A 10,946-nucleotide genomic window follows, 5' to 3' on the forward strand; every position below is an offset into this window, starting at 1 on the left:
CAACGGCTGAGTATAAATAAGTTTAATTAGCAATTAACAGAACACCCTCCACCATGCTTGTAAAATGACAAGATGTCACACCAGGTCAGGATGAACAGAGTAGTCTGAAAGGCCCCCACGTGACTTTAACAAAAGAACTAGAAGTCTTCAGAGGGCCCCTGACAACTGAAATATTTTTTTTAAGAGTCAAATGCTCCAATACAGGAACCTTCTGAAAAGTTAATGCTCATCTTAAGCTCCCACGCTGGAGTAATACCATTGGCTTCTTTGTACTCCCCAATCATACACATCAAACATGCACATCTAGCCACTACTACAATTTATTTGAAAAAGTCAGTACTATACCTCATATATAATACAAATATTTATATACATTGTATATGCACTTCAAAATAGGAAGCCACTAAGTCCACCATATGTATAACATATAATGAAACATGTTTAAAAACATGTTTCTAGACAACCAGTTGTATTCTTGAATACATTTCCGTGCTGCATATTTTGCCATATGCTTTGGTACAGTGTATATAAAATATATAATGAGTTATCTACTAAGGAGTATTTGAAGTGAAAACACTTCTGATATAACTTTCAAATTCCCTTCTCAAACTTTTACACCGAGATATTTAAATTACATCAAAAGTTACTGAAAATAACACTTACTTGTCTCTCAGACATTAGGCTTTGAATTTGTTATCTAAAATTTCAAGGTTCTTTAAAAAGACACATCGATTAACTCGCGAAAAAAACATTACAGAAGTAAAATTAATTTCAAACAGCATGCAAACAACCAGGTGTATTTTAACTGTGAACAGACCACGTGAAGAAAACTTCTTCAGTTCTGAGGCAGGTTCCACTGACAGTATGCAGAAGTGAGCATCCATACGAACAGTCAGAGCATAGTTTAGGCACGTATCCACTGTTTCATGATCTTCACATATCTTTGCAAAAATGCAACTCTTGAAGGCCCATATGGTCAACACTGTGTTAAAAGTTCAGCTTGCCTCTTATCAAGAGGCAACATCTAGGGAGTTATCACCACAAAGTTAGCATTCATCAGCAGAAAAACTCTTAAGTGTCCATGTACATGCTACTAAACTTAGGACATAAAAAGGTTTTGCCCAAATCCAGACCACCTGGAAACAAACTTGCTTGTGGGTTTCTCCGTCCACGGCGTTACTTCAAAGCAAGCAATCAACTCCCACAGAAGTGGTTCAAACTAAGCTATTTTACTCTTCAAGCTTGACTGAAGCAGCCTTGCTGGGGACAGACACACCAGGATATTCAGCACAAGAGAACATCCACCAAGAAGCAGCACAGAGCATGTTGTATGCACAAAGCTTATAGATAAAACAGTTTTATACAGCAACTACTAAAGTCTATAATGCAGACAGGTTGTACTCTATTTTCCCCCGCTCTGAATTAGTTTTCACTAATAATGTTCTAATCAGAAATTACAATTCCCTTTGCCTTCTGGCAGTGAGTACATGGATTCTACTTTCCACACCAATGAAGATCTCAGAGATTTCCAAACACTTGGAGATCTGGAGCTACTCAATGACGGTGAATAATTCCATTTGTTGGCCTGTGGGGATGCTGCTCAATGTTAACGTGACATTTTCTCAATGGGTCTGCCCGAAAGAAATGGCACTGAACAGCCATCTCTTAACTGTTGCTTAAAAGCCAGCACCAGAATTAGCAGCTGTGACAACCGTCTCTGGAGGCACAGTTGACATATGCCACTTATTTTGACTAAGGAAAAAAAAGGAAAAACAAAATGGAAGCACAAAGGAAGCTGGCTAGGTCCATCCATGGAGATTCTCCACCTAAAAGGAAGAGAGCTCCTTTGGGAGCTCAACTGAAACCCTGGAAATGGCTCCACTGAGAGAAGAGACGCACCCTGCTCAGCACCTCAAAATTGTAGGGCAAGATATAAACCTAATTATAAAGCAGGTCTTTTAATTTTCCCTGTATGTCAGTTTACAAAGCTGTAAGAGCTAATCATTGAGCAAACACCTTCTGCAGCCCAAAGACAAGTGGCTAGAAACGCACAGAGGACTGTATCAACTCAGGCCCAGTACCAGGGATGCTGTGCACAGGATCTGCCTAATAGGAAGAGTCATGATTTGAGAGCAGCTACTCCCATGGGTCCTAATGCCAAAGGGACGACTCAAGGAGTCCCAAAGGACTGGAAGTGCAATTAAACAACTACATACATCCACGCAGATAGCCGCTGAAAGTTGTGTCACGTTAGTTGTTACGATTGATCGGCTCAGAAATGCAGGAAACAGTAACGCAACGTCAAGTCAGTTTTTGATGAGACTGGAATTGGAGTCGATTTGTTCTTCCTGGACAGGAATTCGAAAGCTCCTTTCTTCTGAAAGACACACGCACAAAAAATAACGTACAGAGCAAAAGGCAAAGGAAACTCAGGGATTTTCTTAGGTTCACGGACAACTAGGCACCTATGAGTGACTTTTGGTTGCTGCTTGACTTTCCACAGCCAGTGCTAGGAAAGACCAAGCACAAGGAACACCGAAAATAAACTATACCACTGCTCCATGAATGGAACATGAGGCAGCTGTGGGCTGAATCAAGAGCCAAGCTACCACTAAATTCCAAACAGCTTGGTTCTTCTCAGTCAAACCTTTCCTGTGTTTGCAGGAGACACTTCAAGACAATTCACTTCTTTGTGGGCAAAAAAGTGCACACTATACTCTTAAAGATTCTCGCTTCTGGATCCTCTCTGTACTGAATAGAATTCCATGCACAAATTCATTGCTTTTTTTTTTCCAGGGATTAAGGGGAAAAGAAGATAGGAGATAAAAATGAGAGAAAAAGAAGACTACAAATCAAGTCCATTAGTTAATGATACACTGTTCTAATGATTCACATCAAGAGCTGTACAGGAATAATTTCACATCGTTTCCAGCAGCACATTCTAGAAACTCAATCCTTCCACACAGCAACAGGCAGAGGAATCTCTGCTCTATAACACTGCAACCTTGAGATACTATGACCTCCAGTGCACCACGACTAAGAAGAGGAGTGAACATTGGCTGAGTAGCACAATGTCATCTGTGGTTAATGCCAGGTAGATTTCATTATGATGGAAACAAAGTGCAACTAATCATCCCTGATTATTCTCTTTCCTATATATTTTTCTCCCTAAAGAGATACTTACTCTGATGGTTGCTCCTATAAGGCCTCCTCTTGGTCGTTTTTTTGGCTGCTTGGATAATCAACAGGAAGATGGACATTCCAGACACCATAAGTAATATCAGACAAATAAGGATAAGTGATAGAGATCCTGGTAAAAAAAATAAAAAGAATATACTAACAAAAGATTTATGATTCTAGCTGGAATTTCCATGAGAAAGACTCATTTCATTTGTGATGAGATCAGTTTCAAGTGAAAATGAACAATTAGCTCTCAAATAGAGAGACTAGACTGGTCATTCTGTCTCCTTACCCCAGTTAGTCTCTGTGGGGCTGTTCGCATCCGAGCAAATAACAGAAGGGATCACACTGGATTTAGAAGGTGAGAACACTGTAGGCGATGTGTTATTCCTGTGGTTGGCAGTAGAAAGATCCAAAGCAGGTGTTGCACTCTGAGGAGTTGGCTGTGTCACATGGCTGCTGCAAACAGCATCATCTGTTTTTGTTCCTGCTCGAAGAGTTGTTTTCCCAACACTGCTGCAGCTACAGATGTAAAATAAATTAGTGTAGTTCTTCAAATAGTTGCAGTAACGACTTTATTAGCCACCTCCATGGAACAATAGAGTGAACACTGTGATCCACGTTCTATCAATATAAACTCAGGCTTCACCTTTCCTAGGTTCTACAGAAACATAAGGAACAATTAAACTAATCCAAGTTATTACCAGAAAAACTGAAGTTCTATTTTTGTTAGCATCTGTGCATATAGTAGCCTTGAAGCACAGGTGCGTTTGGCAAGGGAACTTTTTGCTACAGGCATCTCCAGATTTTTAAATATAAAAAAAGCTGAGAATACTGCTGTTGCCATAGGTGAAGATAGAAAGGACAGAAAGGAGACAGATGCCTCAAATCAGTGCACAGAAACTGTGCTGGTGTCTTGGGAGTAATCAGCAATGTGGTTTCACTGCATTTACTGCTTGTTTATTCTACACATCATAACTTGGGCATCAGTGGCTACAAAGGTAAACCCAAAACATTGCTCTGAATGTGTTGGGATCAGTGATACATACTTGGTCCAAGGTCGACAGTTTCCATTTCCCCCTGTGGAATAAAACCCTTCAGGACATGGTAAGCATACTGAAAAAAAAGGCAGAATTTGAGTTCAGTTAGCAATGTAACTGTATAGTAGTAGCTCAGCAGTAGTTATGCTAACAGCTTCTAAAACAGACCCAACAAAATGCACGCAGCCTACAGAAACCATAGGCTATGTTGAGTCAGAAGTAGCATGGCATGCCCAGTGGTTCATTTTAGTCTGCAGCTAGCAAGGTTTCCTGTCTTCTCTACAGGCTAATTATGCATATTAATGAGGAGAGCATTGAGATTTCTGACAGCTCAAGTTATGCAGTAGCAGTTTGCACAACTGCTATAAACACTTGCTTGGAGATACCATTGAGATAAATGGCAACAGCTTTTGTACTAGAAATGGCAACTGTCTCATCTGAACCAGAAGCAAGAGGCTAGAAAATAGTATGTCCCCAACTTACCACTCCCCAGGGGATATCTGACATCTGGCATGTAACCAGCTATACACCTGCAAACTCTGTCAGAAGTCTTCTCACACTTCTTCACTTCCACGCTCCCCTTTGCTAGGGACAATAAAGGGAGACAAGAGATTAGACAAGGGAGAGAAGAGATTAGAAAGCACAAATTAATCACTCAGTGCCTATCAACTGTGTGTAGAAACACTCTGCAAAGCTTAGCAGTAATTCTTGAAAAACGAATTTTCAGGCAGCATAAGCCCACTTCCCTTTGAAGGCTCTATCGTTAGTATCAACCAGGAGATACCAGCTATTGAAACGATAACCCAGAAAGTCTTTGGGCTCGGTTTTCTCAGGAGACAGGCTGCATGAGATCAGCCTTTAAGGAAAGCACACAAAGACTGTTCCCTCTCAGCTTCCTATTGAGGACTGACAGCTGTACAACCGACTTACTCGTTTTGCAGATTGTACAGCTCTTGCAGAAGTTGTGGTTGTACTCAGTACTGAAGTATTCGTTTTGACAAGGGGCGCAGACTGTGTCTGTTGTTGCTGTACAGCGACCTCTCATTCTTTCACCTAAAAAAGGCCACACAGGAAGAGCAATTGACTGTTATCAGAAGGAAATCCTCTTCATTTTTACACACTAGAACAAGAAGTGCCCAGAAAATCACAGTTCCACTTACAACTCTGACTGAAACATTCAGCAGCTTTAGATATGCCAGAATCCCTAAGAAATTTGTCCCATAGCATCCCTGTAAATTAAGCAGGCTATAAAGGCCTGCTGACTTGCTAAGAGTCAAGGTCCCTGATGCATTCCTAGTATCCCAGCACGTTCCATGCATCACTTCTCCAGACTGCTACTTCACATGGTTTAGCTATCAGGGTTTGCAGCCAATGTCAATGAGGAAAAAAAAAGCAGTTTTTATCATGGTAGTAGGTCTGTTATCTATGTAATACAGTGGCTTTGCGACAGATCTTGCCTTCCCTTATTAGATATATCATGCAGTTCAAGTCAAAGTAATCCGGAACAGATAATATGATGACAGACTGTTTAGGTTTCAAGGCAATTCAATAGTGAAGCATTCGAGAACATACGTTTGTATGTATCTTTCTGTTGGCATCCTGAAAGCCCATTAGGCATGAATGAATGGCTTTGTGCTTTGATTTACATCTGCATTACCATCCATCAGCGAACGCTACCAGCTCCATTTTATTTACAGCTAGACAGAACAAGATGTAAGGCGGGCATTTCCTACTACTCCCAACAGCATACATGCATCACACATTGCATTTAGAGCCCCAGCTCTGAACGTTTGCATCCAGATACTAACCCATATGACACACAGCACACTCATGGAGGAACTGATTTATGCACCAGGATCTGTGAGCAAAACTACTTGTCCAAATTGAAACAGCAAGTTAACAACCAGACTCTGAAAAGGAGTCAGACACGTTCCTTCAATCTCACTGGCTTCTCTCCACACAGCACAGGCTGCAGTAACAGCTTTAATGACTAGGGTTTTACAGCTGAAGCTAAATATTATCCTTAATTAGTCCTTATTCTCCTATAATTCTTTCATTTTGGTCCTGCTCTTTCCATTTCATAGGTGAACAATGAGCACCAAGCCTCTTGCTCACTCTGATTTTCCTCTGTATTTTATTGAGTGTTGTCAGTGGCAAAGAACAGGAGATTCTGAGCAACCACAGTATATATAATTCATTTCTCCATTTTCACCACCTACATGATGAGGAAGAAATGTAGGAATTTCCCCGTGATCAGCAGATTAGCTAACAAAGCAAAAAAACTGGTAAGAGCTCTTTCAGAATAAGAAGCAACAAAATTTAAATATAAAGGATTATCTGTGTCTGCATACAAGCATGCATTTCCTTAACCTGAATTGAGAAACGTTCAGATTTTAACAGTTTTGAGAATAGTGCAACTGCCTCAAGTCTTAGATTTCAGGTTGAATGGGGATTTATCCCCATCAGCATCTTTGAAGATAATACTACATTCAATTTCTTCTGCATCCGTTCACACAGCATCAATTTTATGTAGTAGAGAATTATAAAAAGAGAAAGCAACTACTGTGGAAGAGGCACATAAAGCCTCATGCAAGATTTGAAGTTGAAACTGCACTTACAGATGTGATCTGAACACCTTCCAGGGGTGTGAATGTACACTTTTACTACAGTCAATATTGATTGCCCCTTGAACAGCAAAATTACCTGTTAATTGTGGTTACACTGCATCACAACCATTACTTTAATGAAACCCAACTATTATAGTGTTTGAGGTTTGCTAGTTTGCATTTTTGCTTCTCAGCATCGTTTTCAATGATATTTGGATGCGGAAAAGACATCCAGACATCCAAAAGACATCCAAAATCTAAAATTTATACTCTTTTTTTATAAAAAGGAGAAACAGATCTTGTCAAGTCATGCTTTGCTAATCTAGATCTGTGAATCAGACTCTTACTTCCCTTCACTGGGCAAAAATAAATAAATGTGGAATTTCTTCACAGACCAACAAAAGTTGTGTGCCTAATATCTGTAACTCACTTTTAATTAGTTTTATCTTTTTCCTTAAAAAACACCTTGTCTTAAGTAGCGTAAGCCTTGCTAATAAAAGCTTACAAAATATCTATAGCAATTACTTGAATTTTTCTGTTATTACACAAGATTTCTGGGTTGAATGTCTTTTTAATAGGTAAAAAGTAACATAAATGATACCCTCTTTTCTCAGATAACGCTCCCACAATGAAAGTGTATGAGGCTGACACAGTAGGAAACTCAGACCACACAAAAGAAATGTCTCAAAGAAGAGAATCCCTAAATTTAGTATGTTACAGAAATAATCTGTCAGTCTAGAGTGATGACAAGTGCTCATCAAATGCTTTTTTTTTTTTCCATGTTATGCTTCCTAACCTGAATATTTTCATCAAGCTATTTCCCACCCCTTTTGGGTTATTAACTGATAGATATTATATCAAACAATTACAACAAATATATAGGGAAAATCACTTACCAGGAGCACAGTACTTGCAGCATTTTTCACCAAAGGGATATTGATGTTCTTTGCACTGCAACCCCAAGCAACAGGTAAAAACGACTGCCAGCAGCAAGAACAAAATGGTAAAATAACGCAAGGAAAAAGCTACAGCCACCATAATGCAGCCCTGCTTTCCCCACCAAATTCTGACTGCAGCAAACTCTTGGAAGAGATGACAGCAAACTGCTGGCGACCAGAACAAATTCATATGTCGGTTGCTGGGAATTTCCCAGCAAGTGTTCCCCGCCCCCATACTTCTTCCCACCCCTTGGCAAGCTTATTTTTTGCAGTTCGTAACTGAAATACTCAGAGATAGAAAGACAGCATGCTGAATAGTGTTATGAAAAGACTTCGCCTTAAAAGAGAGCACCTCTGGCCTGGTACGTACCTCTCAGCAGTGTCACGTACGTGGTTTGGATGTCGGGAGAACTAGGTGGTCCTTGTTCTCGTAGGGAGGAAAATTAAAGCAATGCCGAGGTAACAGCTGAAAACCCTTACAGATCTGAGGCACATGTGAAATGAAACATAGCCCACACAGCCTTACTCCTTAAAAGGTGAGGTGCCGATGGATTCTCGACCCTTGGTCTCGCTGGGACAGTAAAGCCATGACTTTTATTGCTGCATAAAAACAACCAGCTATTTTTGATGCCTATTTGATTGTATGGAAGCAAACCCCCTGAATGCAACTCCCTCCTGCTGTACAAACCAGCAATAACACAGCAAGGTTGGGGCGCAGCACAGTAGCACTGCAGTCCAACCCTCACCTGACCCAAGCACGTGGAATAGACCAAAAGGTGATCACGCTAGAATTAATAGGTTTAGTTATCCAGATTCGCTACCAGAATTTTACTAGTCTGATGTTATTGACCCAGGATCCAAACTGAAAACTCTTCCAATGCCAAGAGATTTCAGCAATCCTTATTGTAAAAGCCCAAATAAAAAAAGACGTCCTACAGTAATCAGATGGTTTATTCACATTAAACACATCCAGACTTACCAAAGTGGATCTGCTGTCAGTTTACATGTAAACGTAAAGACTTCATTGGAACAGAAGCACACTTGGATGCCCAATTAGCCTGCAGTACCTGGAAGGACTGCGCAGCAATACAGCTGGCATGTTTTAGCCAGACTGCTGCTTCTCATTTCTTTCTTCAGTTACTGCGAGACTGTTTAAGAGTGGGAGGGAAGATAGAAAAGTAAGGCAGAACACTAACTGTTTTTCTACTTCTCCTATTTTCCAAGCATTTTGGAAAACAATCACTATGGGAAAGAAGTCATACCTTAAAGCCATTCCTTCCAAAAGGGAGCAGAGCCGACAGAACACGTAAACCAGACCAGCTAAACTTCACCACCTTCACGCTCAGAATCCGCTTGCAGGAAATATCCAAATCTCTTCCAAGTGTAGGATCACACTCGATATTTAAGTGGCTTTACGCCTCATGACTGTTATTCCCTCAACAGCATCCAGCCAGACTTTTAAAAAGTATTCTTTCACAAACAGCAGCAGACTTTACTTGTTCAGTAAGTCAATTATTATTCAGTAGGAAACTGAAAACAAACTCTCATGATATTCAGAAGCAAGGTATAGTTTAAAATTTGCTACATACATTTAAACTGAAAACTCTCCAAATGCTAGAGCAGCAATGACGAAACACTGAGGTTCTTTTTAAGGATGTTTTTTTTAAGGATGCTTTAATACAAATGAAATACACATTAATGAAAGCAGTCAGCGCACAGACTTTCAGTTCAACTTTTACGTATAGCATCCTTAAGCATTACCAGGCTTGGTTTTGCCAGAGTCCTTTATGTGGCCAATATTATGCAAGTAAATAAAACATGGCATAACCACATAACCCTGGCATTTACTACACTCCTCGGCTGGGTTTTTGGCAATGCCAATGAACCTCTCCCAGATGCTGTTTGACATTGCCGTGGGGACAATGCACACCAGACTGTTCCCAGAAAGCAGCCTAGAGGCAGCTGCTTCAGTGGCAGCAGGAAGAGTTTCAGAGTGGTGAGCCTGAGCCATGCTGTGCGTCAAAAATAAGACCCTGTCCTGCTTTTATTGAACATTTTTAGACAGGGGATTTTGTTCTGAATTTCCATAGACTCTGCAATCAGGTACATGTGGGGAATAAGTAAGTGTGGAAGACAGCGGGGACTGGCTAATGTGGCCAACTTCCCAGATCAGTCTGCCCAAACTCCTTTCAACACAAGATTATCACCTGAATTTAGCCATTTCTTACAGTTCTTTCAAATCATATTTTGATGTCTGTCCTCTGAAGAGTTCCATTTTTTCCCATTCACTGAGAAACCTAAAATCAACAACTTTTCCAAAGCACAAAGAAAATTATTTATGTGCATATAAAAAGACTGATACAAGCCATTTAACAACAAAAAAAGTGAATACTGAAACAGAAAGACAGCCATACTTATATTTACATTATATTAAGAGAATAAATTTAATCAAATATAACATCTATCTTGGACTTTTCAGGCAACCCCTCAGAAAGAGGGGTTTTTACAGTAAAGATAGAACTAGAGAAAAATAAGTTTTCTATTTAGACAGTGGATATGACCTTTGCGTTGCATGATGCTTTCAGAGACTACCCAAAAATAGACTGATTAAAAAGCTTCTCAAATGCTGACTGCACGTTGCTCTAACAGAAGCAACTCAAAAAGCGAAGCCTGTATTTCCCCCAGCCCTACCATTCAGCATCAATAAAGAATTTTTTGAAAGAAAATCTGCACAGAAACAAGTAACTATACCAGTTTCAACAATAAACTGTAGTTAAGTAGGAATCATACACCTAGGTGAACCCCACTGTTCCGTGCAGCATCTGAAGTCTACACAGAAACCTCCCCCATTGTCTCATTGTGAGATCTTTTATTTTTCCTTTTTTAAGACCTAAGCAATCTCAAGTTCTCCCACATTCACAGTGCAGTTACAAATCCTGTCACCAGCTTTCTTTTTAAAGTAGATGCGGACGAGTTTCTCTGTAGTATTTAAAATAAGTTCTTCCCCACAGCTCTTAAAAAACGTTCAGTGACGGAAGGAGAACTTGCGTTATATTCCCAACAACGCACAGCTGGGTTGAGATGCCTTAAGAAAAAAACTGGAAGATTAGCCAAATTATCACAGCTGAATTAGGAATCTCAGGAATATGGCTATCATCTTTTTTCTCCTGACTTGAATACCT

At 40.0% G+C, this 10,946-nt stretch overlaps 1 protein-coding gene across 4 annotated transcripts; it reads right to left on the minus strand.

The window, feature by feature from the left end:
* Positions 1 to 302: 302 nt before the first annotated feature.
* Positions 303 to 10,946, minus strand: TNFRSF4 (TNF receptor superfamily member 4). 4 transcript variants are annotated; one of them, XM_066981889.1, is made up of 8 exons: positions 8,744 to 10,946; positions 7,723 to 7,806; positions 5,151 to 5,273; positions 4,704 to 4,805; positions 4,230 to 4,296; positions 3,473 to 3,702; positions 3,185 to 3,310; positions 303 to 2,377 (listed from the first exon to the last, which is right to left on the minus strand). In XM_066981889.1, exons 3-8 carry the CDS (start codon positions 5,263 to 5,265, stop codon positions 2,307 to 2,309), a joined length of 711 nt encoding a protein of 236 aa, XP_066837990.1. In that variant the 5' UTR covers positions 5,266 to 5,273; positions 7,723 to 7,806; positions 8,744 to 10,946; the 3' UTR covers positions 303 to 2,306. The 4 variants fall into 4 exon arrangements, with proteins under 4 accessions (XP_066837990.1, XP_047923549.2, XP_013049713.3 ...); XM_048067592.2 differs by having other exon boundaries at positions 8,135 to 10,946; XM_013194259.3 differs by having other exon boundaries at positions 303 to 2,374; positions 7,723 to 10,946.

This window comes from Anser cygnoides, chromosome 23 (assembly GCF_040182565.1).
Source record: "Anser cygnoides isolate HZ-2024a breed goose chromosome 23, Taihu_goose_T2T_genome, whole genome shotgun sequence".
In the NCBI taxonomy this organism is placed as follows: Eukaryota; Metazoa; Chordata; class Aves; order Anseriformes; family Anatidae; genus Anser; species Anser cygnoides.

Excerpts from the sequence above, each read along its gene's own strand:
- TNFRSF4 (XM_013194258.3), bottom strand. The coding sequence starts at position 7,999 with ATGGGGGCGGGGAACACTTGCTGGGAAATTCCCAGCAACCGACATATG. Across the intron at positions 5,274-7,722 it reads CTGCAAGTACTGTGCTCCTG|GTGAAAGAATGAGAGGTCGC; the intron begins GTAAGTGATTTT and ends GGCCTTTTTTAG. Across the intron at positions 4,806-5,150 it reads CTGTACAATCTGCAAAACGA|CAAAGGGGAGCGTGGAAGTG; the intron begins GTAAGTCGGTTG and ends TATTGTCCCTAG.